The sequence below is a fragment of the Geotrypetes seraphini genome, chromosome 6, assembly GCF_902459505.1.
Source record: "Geotrypetes seraphini chromosome 6, aGeoSer1.1, whole genome shotgun sequence".
Lineage (NCBI taxonomy): Eukaryota > Metazoa > Chordata > Amphibia > Gymnophiona > Dermophiidae > Geotrypetes > Geotrypetes seraphini.
In genome coordinates, this window is record NC_047089.1 from 43,283,556 (window position 1) to 43,302,796 (window position 19,241).

Consider the following 19,241-nt stretch of genomic DNA (forward strand, 5'->3'; position numbering starts at 1 on the left):
CAAAGAAAAAAGCAGGAGGGATGCCAACTCCCTCCTGACATCGGCAATTTAAAAAAAACCAAACATTCCTGATGCTGTCCCCCGTCCCGTGCGAATATGGCATGGCCCTTGCCCCCCTTTCCCCCGACCGGCACGGCCCCAGAAAGTTGGGAGAGGGGGTGTGCTCAGTCCCTCCTATTCCATAGGCCTCCCACCCCACCCGCTACCCAGCCCGGCTCACCCGCGGCCCGGCCTGGTCCCCCAGTCCCTCCTCCTCCGGATCCAGTGACTTGTCTGTTGTGTCTTAGGCCCCGCCTCAGTACATCATGTGATGCACAGGGAGGAGCCTAAGGCCCTGATTTGCTCAGGTGCCTTGGGTTCCTCCCCCCTTGGGAGGGGCCTGAGGCACCTGAGCCAATCAGGGATTTCTTTAGGGCTGAGCCTAAGGTAGTTCCTGATTGGCTCAGGCGCCTCAAGCCCCTCCTAAGGGGGGAAGAACCCGAGGCGCCTCAGCTAATCAAAGCCTTAGGCACTTCCCCGTGCATCAGATGATGCCCTGGGGCATGGCTTTAGGCCACTATTGCACAGCGGCCGGCGGGGTTGCAGGAGGACTTCGTGCTTTCTCCTGCTCCTGAAGATTGAGGCCCTGCCGTAAGGAGCAGGAGGGACCGGGCACCCCTCTTGCTCCCAACAATTTAAAAGTTACGCGGGGCGGGTGGGCCGGTCGTGAGTGAGGCAGTGGGGCTGGTCGGGGTTGATTCAGGGGGGTGTTGGGCCAGGCTGGGGTGTCGGACTACTGCAGACTCTCCTGCTCTCTGCCACCATTCCCCGCAGTGCAGGCCCACTTTAAAACCATGGGCTTGCACTGCAGGGAATGGCAGCAGAGAGCAGGAGAGTCCGGCGAGCAGGCAAGAGCGATCGGTGCAGAGCAGGGTAGGCAGGAGAGATCAGGGCAGAGCCCTGACAGCAGTGACAGGAGGCTGTTCCTCCGATCGCCCCCATTTGAGCACAACTGATTGGTGAATCAGTTAGACCTGCCCGAATCTGAAACGGATTGTTCTGATTTTAGCAGGTTAGTGAATCTAGCCCTTAATGCTGCTAATTGGCAATTAACACCTAATTGATGCTGTGCAGCACCAATTAGATATTACGCACATAACTTTCTAATTACATCAATAAAGTAGTGCATGCAAATAGTAGTATGTGAATCTCAAAAGGAGGTGTGGTCAGAGGAGTTCATGAAAGTTAGGTGTACTGTTACAGAATACGTCTGATCTATGTACAACTTAGGTGCAGGTATTTAGGCCTGGATTTTATTTTCCTAAATGGCTGCACCTAAAAGTTAGCCACACATATGGGCTTTAAGCGTGATTCTATATATGGCAAGTGCCTTTTATAGAACTGCGCCAAGCGCCATTCTGATCAGTGCTGATCTTTAGGTGCCATATATAGAATTTGGCAGTCGGTCCATTTCTGCCTTTATAAAACAGGCTGAAAATAGGTAGGATTAACAGATTTTCCTGAAGGAAAATCTGGACCCATGGCCAAGTCCCCAGGCCTGCCCTGTTCCGCCTGGGTCGCACCCTATCCCAGCCTCGCCCCCAGATGGCATCCGCACATGCGTGGATGCGACACAGTGACGTGTGATGTCGCCACGTGGCGGCCGCACATGCGTGGGTGCACTTTCCGGGCGCGATTTTGCCAGGAATCTTTTCAAAACCCGGACAAAGTGTTGGGTTTTGAAAAGCCGTCTGGACCCCCCCCGGACATGTCCTCGAGAAGGAGGACATGTCCGAGAAATAGGGCCGATGACCTTCACACATTGATGACCTGTTATGTACATAATGTTATCCTCTACCGGTCTGCATGCGCTAATGCTGTAGTTTTTATGTGCACTGTCCTAAGCCCATACTGCAGAAGAGGCTGTGTGCCTTTATAAAATACTAGGGGCAAAGCATCCGGAGCAGCTACACCTAGACTGAGGTCACAGACAAACATTTTACACATGCTCAGTAAAAGACATAAATATTCGGGTGTTAATGATATATGCGTATTTTATGTTCAGTGTGCATAGTTATGACTCCACCCATGCCCGGCCCAAACTCCTCCCCTGAAAGCTTGTACACATGAGTTGAATAAAAGGATGCACAAAAAAGTCCTTTAGGCTCACTCATTTAGGCCAATGAAAACCAGACCTAACTTTTAGCAACGCTCACAACCTCCCCATGTTCCTCCACTGGCCACGCCCCCTGTTGAGATCCACATACTAGAATTTACGCACGGCACTTTATAGAATATGCTTAGAAAGTTGTGCACTTATATTCTAATTAGTGCCAAGTATTACTTCCTAATTGCCAATTATAAGCACTAATTGACTTGTTAAACAATTAGGTTCTGTGTGCAAACTGGTAATGCACAAGTTGCAGTCACAAGAAGAGGCACTGGAGATGTCAAATCCAACTGAATGGTCAGAAATCCTTTATTTGCAGTTTGTATCAAAGTTTTTTAAAACAAGCAGAGTTCCAAAAGACAAAGTCCCGACTGGGATCCGAGTATCGGCGATACCATGGCCTTCCTCAGGGGATTGCTGCTGAGGACAGCACTCCTTAGCCTCTATCTCCTGCACCAGCTCAAATTGGGTAGCGTCCCATACATGTCCTTCTGCACCTTAAAACCTGCAAAGGGCGTGTATGGGACACTACCCAAGTTTGCGCTGGTGCAGGAGGTAGAGGCTAAGGAGTGCTGTCCTCAGCTGCAATCCAAAAAAAGTTCACAACTGTTTTTTTAGGACTCACCATTGTTCTATGGTATAAACTGTTAATTAAAGACATTGTGACCACAAGTTGGTTTTGACATCTCCAGTGCCTCTTTTTGTTGTTTGCTTTGTGGTTAGATAGGCAATCAGTTTATTCAAAGCTGTGGGTAAATCTAGTTCAGTGGGTATGAGTAATTGCAAACTGATATTCTATAAAGAAAAGCACGTGATCTTTTCTTCATAGAATAGGCCACATGGAGGCATCCCATTAGAGAATGGAGAATTGCCCTGAAAATGTTATTACAGATCATACAAAAGCAGATATTGGGATATAACTAACATGCCCTTACATGTAAATAAAATATAAATGTTTGCATAAAACCAAAATGTGTTTGCATCCTTTGTATTCATGCTGAACAAAAAAATAGCTCAATCTTTCTAATTACTGATGCTTTTCTGAAACAATTTGGAAAGTCACAGGAACAAAGAAACTTGACAACAACTCACCTTTGTTATGCTTTTGTATTTAATTAAATACATTTAGGATGTGATTATATGTAGTGAATAAATAGATCTTTGAAGCTGTCAGTTTGTGGAGCCTTGCCACCTGTAGTTCCATATGTTATAATAGATAATACACATGGAATATTTTGCAATTTGACTGGATGAGAGCAGGCAGATCCCACAACATAGAGATGATGGTGCATGTACTGTGTTCATTTATATTATCAAAACACCTGGGAGTCGATCTTCAGTGACGAGAAATCCAGTTAAAACCAACTACACAATGTCTCCAGTTTACTCAAAGTGGGGTTTTCAATCAACTTATTTGCTTAAGTCAAACCAGTCCATATGTAATCCTGAACATAAATGGATGCGTTTTCTGGTTTAGTTAAATGGTGGGTGGCCGTGTTAGTCCACTTGTCAAGGTAATAAATAGAAATAAAAAAGCCCCAAAGGAAATAAAGTAATACCTTTTTCATTAGACTAACTCAGTGCATTTTATGATGAGCTTTTGAAGGTAATCCTTCCTCAGATCACTTTGCTTAACCATCTTAAGTGGATATCCTCTGTTTAAACATTTATTAACAAGTTTCCCTGCGGATTTTCTTATATTGGTCATCTAAATCGTATATCCGATGATACCTCAAAAACTGGGAGAAACGCAAATGATTCTTAATATGAAATGAGTGCATATTCTCAAAATTAAGCAATGTACAGTGTTCCCCTGGTCATTCACGGTTCGCTGTTCATAGTCCTGGCCATTCGCGGATTTAATGACCATGAATGACCGGGCAGGAGAGAGCAGCCGGAGCACCGTCGAGTGAAGGAAATCGCTTGCGGTATGCTCCGACCGCCTCTTCCTGCACTAAAGTCGGGCCTCACTAATCAGGAGCTGCGTGTCAAAGCAGCTCCTGATTGGTTAGGCCTGACTTTAGTGCAGGAAGAGGCGGTCGGAGCATACCGCGAGTGATTTCCTTCACTCGCTGGCGCTCCGGCTGCCCTCTCCTGTCTTTCCGGCTGCCCTCTCCTATCTCCCCTGCTAAAAACCGTATTCGCGGTTTTTCAGCATTTGCAGGGGTTCCAGGAACGGAACCCCCGCGAATATCGGGGGAGTACTGTATTCCTATTATGGGTTTTTAACATGTACATTAGTTTTAAATTGTACAGTCTCTACTTATTGATTATCTATCAAATTATATAGTAAGATGATGACCATTACGTTTTTTGACAAATTCTTCAGGTTCACCTTGGGTTCCTTTCCAGATTAAAAATATATTGTCTGTATACCGGTGCCAACATGAGAGTAGCATCTTTGATTGAAACTGTTGCTCAAATTTTGATATAAATTTACAATAGAGGGAGCAAAAGACACGCCCATCGCTACACCTGACTGCTGTAAATAGATCTTATCATAAATAAAATGATTATTAAATAGAGCTACTGTATTTGAGTAAACTCCACTGAAAATTAGAAGGCACTTGCCAGAGACGTGAAAGTGAATTTAGATACTGTTCAACCACCTCTAGAGCTTATTGCAATAGTATAGAGGTATGTAAAGATTGAACATCCAATATCTAGCAATATGCTGTTCAATGGTATCTGAATATGCTCCAATTAATGTATAGTATCTCTAAGATAAGACAGTATTTGGAAAACCAAGGGATACAAAACACATATTAAAAGATTTTCTCTAATAGTGAGTCTCTAGAACAATAGGTCCGCTAGAAGGATCATGCAAGTGATTATGGATTTTAGCTTAGAATATAAAAAATTGGAGTCTTGGGGGTCCTTTTATGAAGGCGCGTTAGGGCCTTAACGCGCAGAATAGTGCGCGCTAAAATGTTGCACACCCTAGCCACTACCCCGCCTCCTCTTGAGCTGGTGGTAGTCTTTCGACTAGCGTGCGCTAATCCGGTGCGTGCATTAAAAACGCTAGTGTACCTTCGTAAAAGGAGCCCTTGGTGTTTCTATAATTAAGAAATTTCCATTCTTTATATGACAATAAGCCAGCTGCCAAAGGTAGCCATTCTATTTGTTTCAGCAATTCTAAGAATGGATCCTGAGCAAGCACCTTATATGTGCTTCTATCTAATAGTTGACCATAATAATAATCATTTATTCTTATATACCGCCATACCGAAAAGGTTCTAGGCGGTTCACAACAAGTAAAGCTAATACCGTATTTTCACGCATATAACGCGCGCGTTATACGCGTTTTTACCTACCGCGCATACCCCTCGCGCGTTATATGCGTGAGCGCGGTATACAAAATTTTTTTTACATAGTTCCCACCCCGCCCGACGCCCGATTCACCCCCCCCCAGCAGGACCGCTCGCACCCCCACCCCCAATGACCGCTCGCACGCGCTCCCACCCGCACCCGCATCCACGATCGGAGCAAGAGGGAGCCCAAGCCCTCTTGCCCGGCCGACTCCCCAACTCCCCGACAATATCGGGCCAGGAGGGAGCCTAAACCCTCCTGGCCACGGTGACCCCCTACCCCCACCCCGCACTACATTACGGGCAGGAGGGATCCCAGGCCCTCCTGCCCTCGACGCAAACCCCCCTCCCTCCAACGACCGCCCCCCCCCAAGAACCTCCGACCGCCCCCCCAGCCAACCCGCGACCCCCCTGGCCGACCCCCACGACACCCCCACCCCCCTTCCCCGTACCTTTGGTAGTTGGCCGGACAGACGGGAGCCAAACCCGCCTGTCCGGCAGGCAGCCAACGACGGAATGAGGCCGGATTGGCCCATCCGTCCCAAAGCTCCGCCTACTGGTGGGGCCTAAGGCGCGTGGGCAATCAGAATAGGCCCTGGAGCCTTAGGTCCCACCTGGGGGCGCGGCCTGAGGCACATGGGCCCACGGAGAGTCGGGGCAGTGCACGGAAAGTCAGGGAGGGTGAACGGAGAGTCGGGACAGCGCACGGAGAGGCGGGGCAGTGCACGGAAAGTCAGGGAGGGTGAACGGATAGTCGGGACAGCGCATGGAGAGTCGGGGAGGGCGAAAGGAGAGTCGGGGTGGCCAGAGGAGAGTCGGGGCGGGCGAAAGGACAGTCGGGCTGCATGCGCGGTATACCCGTGAGCGCGGTATACAAAAGTTTTTGTACATAAAATCGTGGTTTCTGCGCGCTATACCCGTGTGCGCGTTTTACACGGGTGCGCGTTATCTGCGTTAAAATACGGTACATACAATGCAGATAAAATACATCGAATTATAAATAAAAAGTTATTTATTAAAAGTTAGAACAGGATGCATTAAGATACCAACCTATCAAATAGTTGTGTCTTTTTAACAGTTTTCTAAAATCAAAATAAGAAGAAACCTCTAACATAATTTTTCCAAGCCTTACATTCGATTTAGCGGCCTGAAACGAGAGGGTTCTCTCAAGGAACTTCTTGTAACGACCAGATTTTATGGAGGGATATGTAAACAAATGCACTCTGCGTGTACTCTTATTAGAGTGGCTCAAAGAGAAGTGAGGAACAAGATAGCCTGGTGGCATGCCAAAAAGTGATTTGTAACAAATGCATGAAAATTTAAACAGAATTCTAGACTATCGGCAGCTAGTGGAGTTTCTGATAAAAAGGAGCAATAAGCTCCCATTTTTTTAAACCAAAAATGAGGCGGACAGCAGTTTTCTGAACCATTCTCAATTTTTTGAGAATTTTCTTGTAAGCACCTAAATATATAATGTTACAGTAATCAAGAATGCTTAAGATAGAGAACTGTACCAGCAAACGAAAAGAGGCTTCATCAAAATATTTCTTAATGGTGCGAAGCTTCCAAAGCATCAAGATACATTTCTTAAATAATAAATCAGTATGTTGTTCCAATGTAAGATGTTTATCCATAAGACTTCCTTCATGTAATTTGATTTATTGAACACCAACCATCATCATTAGCCTAATTGTAAGCTACATGTGGGCAACTTATTTGTCCTAGGTGATATGTAGCCAGTATGTATCCCATTTTTTCCTTCCTATCACGCTTCTTCTGTAATGTTGTCTTGCTGAGGTTTGGTATATATTTTATACAATGGGCGTCGTCATGTGAAGACTCTGAAGAAAAGATTATACCCACCCCTGCAAAGATACAAAGAAATTCTCCAACTTTGCTAATGTTTTGGTGCTCTCTATATGTAAATTTACATAAATAACTATAAATTAAATTAGGATCTTCTCTGCTTAAGACACTATTATATAATATATAACATTGTATCATAATTTCATTTGCATTAAGAATGATAAAATTGTTCAGATTAACACATCATCTCACCTACTAACTTCACACTGGTCCTGGACCAAATTTAACTCATATCCTTGCAGTCTGATCTGTATGGAGATTTGTAGTAGAATATTTCCAATGATGCTATTGTCATAGGAGGTTTATACTTCATGTTGCATTTCTTTAATGCTCTAATGTTTTACTTCATTCATTTATTATGGGTTTTATTTTGTTCTAATTCACCTTGAGAATATTTCATGAAAAGATGGCTATGTCTGTGTTGATTCTGTAACCAGCCACTTTGGTGATCTTTCTTAAACTGCTGTGTAGGTATTAGAAGTAGTTGAATTTAGTCATATGTATGTTTTTTGTAGTCTGCTTAGGGTTTAAGAATATAAGCTTTTAAAATAAATCCGACAGAGCAAATTCATGGTCTGTTATAATTTTTGATTCCCTTTTGGCAAGGTGCATCAGGTCAGGGCAGGATTTCTCTTACTTGGATCACAGCTGACCATAATTTGGTACAGGCAGTCCCCGGTTTAAGAACACCTGACTTACGTCAGACTCGTACTTATGAATCAGGGTCCTGTCTCTCCCTTCCTGTGCCAACGTGCCCCCTCTTCCTATCCAAACACAACCCTCTCTCCTCCCTTCCATGTCCCAACGTGCCCCTTGTTGTCCTTCTCTCCGTTCTATGTCCCAAATTCGTGCCTCTCTCCCTCCTGCAGGTTTTTTACCTCCGGTGGCTGCCTGCCTCCTCCCAGCTGCCTTCTCTTCACAGCTCCTGCACTTGTCTCGTGGCTGTCCTGGAAGCCTTCCCTTTGATGTCACAAGGAAGGCTTCCGGGTCAGTTGCAGGCCTCATGTGGGAACCGCGGCTGCAGTTTTGCGAAGAGAAGTGCAGCTGGGAGAAGGGGGCTGGCTTGAGTATCTGAATAATTGGTAATCCGCATAGAATTGTAGAATATGCGGAATATAAATTATTTTTTTAAAACCCCACACGCGGGAGGGAGGCACAGATTTGGGACGTGGCTGTCCTGGAAGCCTTCCCTTTGATGTCACAAGGAAGGCTTCCGGGTCAGTTGCAGGCCACATATGGGAACCGCGGCTGCAGTTTTGCAAAGAGAAGTGCAGCTGGGAGAAGGGAGCCGGCTTGAGTATCTGAATAATTGGTAATCCGCATAGAATTGTAGGATATGCAGAATATAAATTATTTTTTAAAAAAACCACACGCAGGAGAAAGGCACAGATTTGGGACGTGGAACAATGGGAGGAAAGGACAACGAGGGTTGTGTTGGCACAGGAAGGGAGAAGCAGGGTTGCATTGGGACACAGAAGGAAGGGAGGAGGCATGAACTTGGGACACAAAATGGAGGAAAGGAGGGGGAGCATGAACTTAGGACATAGGATGAAAGAATAGAGGGAGTGAGGGAAAGAGATGCTGAGGTGGGGAGGGAATAGAAAGGGAGAATTGTTGGGCATGGGTGTCTGAGTGAGAGGGAAAGAGAGATGCTGCACAAGGGGAAATGAGGAAAGAGGTGAATTGGGCACAGGGAGGGAGAGAGAAATATTGGACATGGTGATGGGAAAGGCGTAAGATACAGATGCATGGGGAAGAGAGAGATGATAGGGAAAAATGTTGGATGTGGTGGTGGAGAGGGAATAGTGGGACAGATGAAGAACAAAAGTAAGTGTAAATCTCCTATCTTTTCTTTCTATTTAAACTGCAGTACTTTATTTTGAGGAGTGTTTTCTTTAATGTTCTTATAGACTGTATACTGCAGGGGTAGGGAACTCCGGTCCTCGAGAGCCGTATTCCAGTCGGGTTTTCAGGATTTCCCCAATGAATATGCATTGAAAGCAGTGCATGCAAATAGATCTCATGCATATTCATTGGGGAAATCCTGAAAACCCGACTGGAGTTCCCTACCTCTGGTGTACTGTATAGGATCCGAGTTACATACAAAGTCAACGTAAGAATGGTTTAAAAAAACAGAACTCGTTCTTAACCCAGGGACTGCCTATACTATACACGTTTTTATAATATTCAAATGGTTTTTGCTCAACTCACATTACAAATGTTCTGTATGCCATCACATTTAGACTAAAGGGCTAATGTTGAGTAGGTCACTTTGAACGAAGATTAGCTCTAAATAGACATATGCGTGTAAGTGGGTATTCAGGCTGAACAGCATACTGTTAGATACAGTACATGTGCTGGGGGACTTATCCAGATCCTAAGTAAAATTCTTTTTTTTTTTTCCCCATGCCATTGTCTTTAATTTAGTGAAATGTAATATGAAACTGATGGAAGCCGCTCTGTTTTCAGGAAAATGTTAAATATATTCCAGTACGTAGGGGAAAGTTACTTTAAGCAGTATATGCATCTCTGCTAAAACAGGAGATGGAAATTAGGTATGGACAGCAGGTATTTTATGAGAAAATATTACCCTGTATGGAAAACACAGTATGTATTCCATTGCCATGTTATTGACCAAGGTTCGGTCTTCAGTTTCCCCCATTTCTTGCAAATGCTTGGATATGTAGTTGGCAAGCTTCTCTGTAAAATGTGGTATACAGGATGTTTGAAGGAATGTAGGGAAGCACAGGAATAAGAAAGATCAAATAAGATCTGCAGTAGGTACTGACTTGTTGAAGCTTGTAGGTTTATCTGAAGTCTCATTCTATGTTTCTATGTAAAAGCATAGATAGAATGAAACCCAGGAAAGGGAATATTGTGTTCACTTCAGAGAAGTATGGGTTATAGAACTAGAAATAGGCTGAACTATTAATCTTAGGCCATTAAGATGTGATCATTGCAAAGGTTTACTGCGGCTTACTGAAAAGGATCCTATATACCTTTATAAGCTACTGGGGCTGATACTGGATGCCTATTTTATAAATTCCCACGTAAAAATGTAGATGCTTTTTTTAAAAAAAAAGTATACATATGAGCATACATCCTACATGTGTACGTGCACAATTTACAAAATACGTATGGACATCACAATCCCACTTCTGCTTCATCCAAATTAGACTCCTGGGAACACCTTTGCACAGAACCTACTTTTGATGTGTGCATGTAGTTACACAGTTTTATAAAAGCCTCTTTTGGCATGTAAAATGGATTTTACACACAGAAAAAGCTTTTAAAATTAATAATAATATAATCATAAAATTAAGAAAAAAGCTTTATATCCCGTCATACCTTTTCATTTCAAGATGGTGCACAACAAGAGGTGCTGTAAGGACATCGAGGTAACATCAGTTAGATTTGGGAAGGGGTAGTTATACAGTTATGTGACCGGGCAATATAGGGTAGGAAGAAAAAACGTGTGAGAGGAGGTAGGTGTTGAGCAGAATTGAAGGATCAGATAAATTTGTCGAATGAGTGGGTTTTTAGTGATTTTCTGAATGAATGGTATGTTAGTGAGTTCAGGATTAGGTCACTTAAGGTGTTGTTCCAGATCCCTGCTTGAAAGGAGAGTGTCCTATTGAGGAATCTTTTGAATTTGCATCCTTTGGGAAAAGGAAATGTCTCTCTGGAAGAGGAAATATGTGAATCTTAAGAATTGCCATACTGCATCAGATCAAAGGTTCATCTTGCTTAGTATCCTGCTTCTGGCAACGGCTAATTCAGAAGTACCTGGGAGAGTCCCAAAGAATAGAAACATTCTGTGCTATTGAATGTGCCCTTGCCAACACATTCAGCCTTCTCCTTGTCTACCTTAATAGCAGTTTATGGGACTTTTCCACCAGGAACCTGGCCAAATCTTTTTAAAACTCAGATATACTAACTGCTTTTACCACATCCTCTTTTTGAACTGGACTCTTAGGGTTCACTCTACAGTGAATTTACTTGTAAACACCTGATGACCCTATCCGAAGGAGAGTCAAACGCAAGCTACTTTGTGTGTTTTTAAAAAATTATTTCGTATAACCATTTGCTGTAAACCAGCAGCATAACATCTATGGTTGGAAACAAGATAATTGGCTTGATGGATCTTTGGTCTGTCTTAGCATGGCAATGCTTGTGTAACAGGATTTCAGAACCTTTCATCTTTAGTTCAGTGGTTCAAATACAGCTCATGTCTGTAGGGACTCAAAGCGGTGGTCTATGAGAAATGGTATAGGTGGTCTCTGTGCAGTGCTTAGTAGAAAAGCAACCATATGGCTAAAGTATGACGTATGAGACTGGAAGACCTTAATATGTATACCCTAGGAAAGAAGAGGCACAGGGAAGATATGATACAGACATTTAAAAACTTGAAAGGTATGAATATAGAAACAAATCTTTTGCCAGAGAAGGGAAAATGGTAAAACTAGAGGACGTGTATTGAGGTTGCAGGGTGGTAGACTTAGGAGTAATGTCGGGAAATTCTTTTTCATGGAGAGGTTGGTTGATGTCTGGAATGCCCTCCCAAGGGAGAGGGTGGAGACAAAAATGGGGCTGGAATTCAAAAAGGCGTGGGATGAACACAGAGGATCTCTAATTAGAAACTGAATGGTATAAAAAAAAACAAATCTTAAATGGTTGCATGTGTGCTTTTGATGTGTCAAGTGGTGCTTAGAGGGTGACTCTGGCTGGGAAGAACTAAGGCCAGGGCTGGGCAGATTTATATGGTCCGAGTTCCGTATATGGCAATCTGGTTTAGAAGGGGCTGGAGAGGGCTTCAATGTAAACTCTAGTAATTGGAACATGAGGATGGTGCCGGGCAGACTTTTATGATCTATAGCCCACAAATTACAGGATGGATTCAGATAGGCTGGAGCGGGCTTCAACAGCAGCTCCAGTAGCTGAACATAAAGACAGTGCTGGGTGGACTTCTATGGTCTATGTTCCAGAAATGCCAAAAAGACAATGCTCAAGTATTTTAGATCTCATTCAATGTTGGTTTAATCTTGAACTGATAATAAGTGTGTCTACTGAGCAGACTGGATGGATCGTTCAGGTCTTTATCTGCCATCATTTATTAGGGGCCCTGAGAAGTGAGACCACATCCTAAGTTCAGTAGACTTTGCCTTTCCCAAATTCCCAGCAGAAAGTCATTCTTATAGAAGAGCCATCAAATTACTATCGTTTTTATGGCTCTTGCATTGTGCCTTCAACCAAATTACTCTGCAGACAAAATTCACAAATGTGATCATGATATGGTCTCAGAAAATTAATCTGAAAATACAATGATATTAATTTGCTTCAGAGATCTTAGCTTCAGCTCAGTACCTGTATGGATCAAACACCGTCATAGAGCCACACCTTATGAATGAATTGCTTCACAGGGATCTGCTTTGTAAGAATGAGCACTCATTGCCTTATTTTAATGATTCTGCTATTTTCTATCCCTTTAAACTGGACCACAATCAGGTGCTGGTCTTGATTACAGGCTCTGGACTTTATTTCCACGTTTTGCAGATTTTAAAAATAAGTTTGCATTAGTTATTGTATAAACTACCAGGTTACAAAAAAAATACATTTTAAGATCTGGTTGCATTTTCTAATCTGTTTCTTCATGTGAAACATTTGGAGGTAATTCCATAAGGAGCCACCTAGATATAGGCAAAGGTACATATACAATTGTGTGTGTTCTAGTTATTTTTATAGATATATAAATGAGCAGTGTCCAGCTATGTGCTATCCTGTAGTACACAGCACCATTCAGTGGCACATACTTTACAGGAGGGAGTTCACCTAGACAGAGTTTGGACGAACATAGGCAGTTCGCACATTTACATGCATAGATTCTAAAATGAATATTTTATAATCTAAGTATTCATATAGTCATGAAGCATCTAATATTATGTAAATCAATCCTCATTTATTAAATATAAATTCTGACATAAATATCATTAAAATACAATCTATATATTTAGTATTAAAACCCCAGGACTACCCTCCCCAAAGAACTCTTACTCTGTTCACGATCTCAATTTTTAAGCCAGATTTGGATTCCCATCCAGTGGCATACCGCATCCCCCCCCTTTTACAAAACCGTAGTGCGATTTTTAGCACCAGTCACGGTGGTAACAGCTCCGACGCTCGTTGGCAAACAATCATATTCAGATAGCGAAAAGGAGGCCATCCACTGCAAAACTGACTGCATGTCCTTTCAAATGGAGAGTCTGGTGTAGTGGTTAGAGCTATAACCTCAGCACCCTATGCTGCTCCCTATGACCTTGGGCAAGTCACTTAATCCTCCACTGCCCCAGGTACATTAGATGGATTGTACAGATAGGGAAAATGCTTGGGGAGTGTGTGGTGCAGTGGTTAAAGCTACAGCCTCAGCACCATGAGGTTGTGGGTTCAAACCCACGCTACTCCTTGTGACCCTGGGCAAGTCACTTAATCCCCCCATTGCCCCAGGTACATTAGGTAGATTTTGAGCCCGCTGGGACAGACAAGGAAAAATGTTTGAGTACCTGAATAAATTAATGTAAACCATTCTGAGCTCCCTTGGGAGAACGGTATAGAAAACTGAATAAATAAATAAAATGTATTTGTATGTAAACTGCTTTGAGTGTGGTTGTATAACTACAAAAAGGCACTATGCAAGTCCCAATCCCTTTCCCCTTGCTGAAATGAAAGAGACTCGGCTCATGCACATTTATACCTTGTAGAGGTATTTAAACATCTCTAGAGAAAAAACAGGGGAAAAAACCAAAACCACAGCTACCAATGTGCATAAACCAAAGTGGAATTGTCCAGAAAAGAATGATGTGCACTAAAAAAGTGTCCTCCAATCCGTCTGGTAATTTGAAGATCTTTATTGTCAAACAACAAAAAAAAACATTCATCGACTCAATGACTCGACATGTACATGTTTCGGCCATCAGGCCTGCCTCAGGAGTCTTAGAAATCGCGAATGATGATCTAAGAAGTATGCTGGCACTCAAATAGATTTGACCAAAAGCCAATCAAAGTAGAATGTTATCCCGCGTATGATACGAGTACTGTCAACTGACACCGTGCGTATGATTGTCACAACCATACTCGCAGAACATGACTAGCCCCCTCTTCTACGAAACTAAGCTAGCAGTTTCTAGCGCGGGGAGCCGCGCTGAATGGCCTGCGGTGCTCCCGACGCTCATAGAGTTCCTATGAGCATTGGGAGCAGCACGGGCCATTTAGCATGGCGCTCTGCGCTAGAAATTGCTAGTGCAGTTTCGTAGAAGAGGGGGGATAGACAACACTAAACGTGATTCTCCAAAAACTTAGATGCCTGAAATGTAGGCCTTTAAAACCTTTGCCTAAACTTCAGGTGCCTAAATTTTTACATAGGCACTGCTAGCCACAAATCTGTAAATGGTGCCCGAGTTTGACATGTGGCAGGCACCATTTGTTTAGGCGCTGTTTATAGAATTAGCCCCATCGTGGGTATTTTTAGTGTTTAGTACATGCTAATCTGGTTAGCACCTGTTGATAAATTTCCCCCCTTAATCGGCTAAATTCTACTGAAATCTAAAACCATGTTTTAAATTCACAGATCCAGTGTAACATTGCATCTTTACTTGGAGGCCCTTTTTCTAAAGTGTGATAAACCCCAATATAGGCTTAGCATGTGAAAAATGGTTTACACTTCCCCCTCCCCATTCGCGGTTTCGACATTCGCGATTTCACATATTTGCGATTTTTTGGGGGGGAGGGGGAAAACAAACCCCTCCCATAGTTTAGCACGTTCCCGCCTCCAGCCTTCCTCCCGGCATCCCGGCCTTACCTGGTGGTCTAGCAGGCTTTCGGGCAGGAGCGATCTTCCTACGCTCCTGCCCCGTGTAGATCGCCAATAGGAAATGGCTGTCGTGAGCTCCCGTCGTAGTCTCGAGAGACTACGGGAAGTCACAGCAGTCATTTCCTATTGGCGATCTGCACGGGGCAGGAGCGTAGGAAGATCGCTCCTGCCCCAAAAGCCTTCTAGACCACCAGGTAAGGCCGGGTTGCCGGGGGTAAGGCGGGAGGGAAGTGGGGGTTGGTCAGAGCCGGACGAGAAGATATTCGCGGTTTTTCTCAATTTGCGGTCCAGCTCTGCTCCTATCCCCCATGAATACCGAGGGAGAAGTGTACTGCAAAACTTGCTAAATTGTTTTGCGGTAACTTGTCTGTCATTGCACTTTTTTGGGCTATGTTTTAGGAGGAGGCATGTCATGGGTGGGGAATAGGCATGGAAGCTTGCCCAGCTAGCTTGCTTGCACTAGCACACACTAACTGGATAACACAAATAACGCGGGAACACTTAGCACCTCCTAAATAGGAGGCAATAAGTACTCCTGCATTAATATTATTGTGAGTGTCACATGCTTATAGTGCTGGACCTGCATAAATATATTTTAAAAGCCCCATTTTAGGGATGCATTAGGAATAGGCTTAGGGCTCCTTTTACTAAGCTGCGTTAGGGCTTTAACGCGCGGAATAGCGTGCGCTACAATGCCCCGTGTGCTAGACGCTAATGCCAGCATTGAGCTGGTGTTCTAGCCGCGTAGCGTGGGGTTAGCACGCGCTAATCTGCTGCGTGTGCTAAAAACGCTAGCGCACCTTCGTAAAAGGAGCCCTTAGTGCGCAGGAGTTTCGCATTAAAATGTGCTAAGCCCATTTCTTAACACATCTTAGTAAAAGGGCCCCTTGATTAGGAGATAATTTTCAAAGCCATTTCTATATTTCCAGTGTTTTGTAACTGCAGAAATTATCAAAAATTTCCCATTCTTTTCTTATATAATATTGCATGCCAGAGCATTATATAAACTCCTCGTTAATCACCGTATAACCTATAAAATCCTGCTTCTAGTGTTTAAAACAATGTCCACAAACGAACCTCAATTTATAAACCGGATGCTCATTCCATATAATACGTCACGCTCTCTTCGTTCTACAGCTCAAAAGCTGTTAGCGGTCCCTTCTTTAAAAGTTATTGGTACTAGACGCCATGACCTATATTCAGTAATGGCCCCTCAGACCTGGAATACCCTACCACAACATATAAGAGAAGAAAAAGATCTTAATAGATTTAAAAACAACCTGAAAACTTTCCTTTTTAGAGACGCTTTTTATCTTTAAATGACTTATATCCAACGTACCAAACACCATTTATATATAAAAAAAATTTTTTTTTACCTTTCCTCATGTACCTTCCATTCATGGCTTCTTCTTTTCTTTTTAAAAAATGAAAAACATTAACTTTGTAACTTTCTCCCTTATCTTTTCAAGTTTGTCTATATGTCTGTCCATCTAACCCATTTTAAGTTGTACATTAAATTGTATGTTTATTTTATATTTTATTGTAACTCGCTTAGTAAATTATATAAGCGATTATCAAATTTAAATAAAACTTGAACTGCCATATACGCTCTATTTTAACTAAGATTTTATCATTTGTATGTGGTTAGAGTAATATCTTTTTCTATTTCTGTTTGTCTTCCAGGACAAGTTAACCCAAGAATGTGTATTCAGAGAACAATTTGAAGAAAACTGGTATAATACCTACTCATCAAATATATACAAACATATGGACACAGGAAGGCGATATTACGTTGCGTTAAATAAAGACGGGACGCCAAGAGATGGGACTAGGACTAAGCGGCATCAAAAATTTACACATTTTTTACCTAGACCAGTGGACCCTGACAAAGTACCAGAACTATATAAGGATATTCTAAGCCAAAGTTGACAAAGACAATTCTTTCACCTGAGCCCTTAAAAAGTAACCACTATAAAAGGTTTCACGCGGCGGGTTCTTATTGATTAGCTGTGTCATCACATCGGCTCCAGTATTGCCAAACTTTGTCGCATGCATAATGAATGATGGAGGCTTGGATGAGGACATGCTGATTATATTCTGCACTTAAGGGTCTGTCCTCCTGCAGGGGAGTCTGTGCCCACGCGCTTGATTTATAACAAAAGAAGAGGAAAGATCAAAAAGGAGCGAGAAACAAGGAGGAAAGAGGCCTGATGCATGCAGGGAAATAGACACGCTTTTAAAAATTTTGATCAGTTGTATTTCATCACTATATCAGCATAGCTGCCATACTTCGATTCATCAGGATTATTGGCTGGTGGCCTGCTCCAATATACACTGCATTTACAAAGGCATGGAGAGTGCAGTCTTACTTAAACGAGAGACTTTTCAGTTAATCTGCTCACTGGGTAGCAGCCCACTGAGCTTAAAGCAAAGCAAAGACCTCTTAGTAAAATAAAAGGTTAAAATTTATTTATAGAAATTCCAAAGGCAACATTATATTTATTTTATATATTTATTTATTATATAGAGTTTATTTTTAATGAAATATGTACAGGCCAGATAGGCATTTTGGAAGCTTTAGGCTCTGTAAGCATTAAATGGCAAATGCCGCTATGAACCTGTGGTAAGTTCATGCAAATAACTATAAAGATGCATGGATCCAATGAAATTCTAGTGACCCTATTGTACAAAAGGTGGCAATCTATCTTGTGCCCATATTATTGTAAAAGTATGCACACCAATCATGACACTGAGTATTCACTCTTCTGACTGCTTGTCTCATAGCTTACCCCAGAGGATTAAAGATAAAGTTGGGTCTTCAATTTTTATTCTGTGTCGTTAATATTTTCTTTTAAATAAATGACTTGCAGTATTCTACTGATATATACACATCAAAAACTTAAATGCTCAATGTACTGGTTAGCAGATATCGAAGAAATGACTATGCAGTGGTGGCAGCCATATTAGAAGCTCTGTGCTTCAGATCAGGTAGAGGGTTACCCTATGGCTCCAGAAAAAGGAGGATGGATTGAGACATCCATCCGTCTCTCTTTCATTGCTTTCAATGGAAGTAAAACCTGGATATCTCAATCTATCCTCTTTTTTTTCTGGAGCCATATGGTTTGTCCTTTCCATAACAGTTTACCGTATTTTCACTCATATACCGCGCACCCGTGTAAAACGCGCACATGGGTATTGCGCGCGGGGAACAGAAATTTATGTAATAAAATTTTAATATAGCGCGCACACGCGTATACCGCACATGCTAAAACCTCCTCCCGCCTACTCCGAACCGCCATCCTCCCCCCCCCGCTCGCATCACCCCCCTCCCCCGCGATCCTACATACCCCCCAGCACCGCAAAGACAACTCTTACCCGATTGGGCACCGGCACCAGCACCAATGCACAGGATGTGCCAGTGCCCGAAGATCCTCCCTCGTTGGGTTGGGCTGGGCTGGGCGGTGCGAGAGAGATCCTCCTTCTTCCTGTGCCGGGCTGGACTAGGCTTTGAGCATTTGCGCATGCTCAAAGCCTTTTGGTCTCGCTCTCTCCGAGATTATCTCGGAGAGAGCGAGACCAGAAGGCTTTGAGCATGCGCAAATGCTCAAAGCCTAGTCCAGCCCGGCACAGGAAGAAGGAGGATCTCTCTCGCACCGCCCAGCCCAACCCAACGAGGGAGGATCTTCGGGCACTGGCACTGGCACATCCTGTGTATTGGTGCTGGTGCCGGTGCCGGTACCCAATCGGGTAAGAGTTGTCTTTGCGGTGCTGGGGGGTATGTAGGATCGCAGGGGAGGGGGTGACGCGAGCGGGGGGGGGGGGGGCCAGGATGCCGGTTCGCAGGGGGAATGCCAGATCAGAATGAAAAAAAAAATTTGTACAATGTGCTCACACACATAACGCGCATGGTTATGCACGGTTTGTAAAATCGTGTATAACGCGTGCGTTATATGCATGAAAATACGGTACTCCTTATTTCAAGTAGGAGACCACAAAAAGGAAGAAACGGGTGAAAAAGGAATGCAGAGTATATCCCAGCGACAGTGGTTCCCAA

The 19,241-nt window shown here is 43.4% G+C and overlaps 1 protein-coding gene across 3 annotated transcripts in view; it reads left to right on the top strand.

The window, feature by feature from the left end:
* FGF9 (fibroblast growth factor 9) overlaps nucleotides 1-18,019 on the top strand; it is a 92,063-nt gene extending 74,044 nt beyond the window's left edge. For all 3 annotated transcript variants that reach the window (XM_033949369.1, XM_033949368.1, XM_033949370.1), the window contains exon 4: nucleotides 16,871-18,019. In XM_033949369.1, coding sequence (XP_033805260.1) covers nucleotides 16,871-17,116 — 246 coding nt within the window. In that variant the 3' untranslated portion in view covers nucleotides 17,117-18,019. The remainder of the gene's footprint in view (nucleotides 1-16,870) is intronic.
* Nucleotides 18,020-19,241: the final 1,222 nt, after the last annotated feature.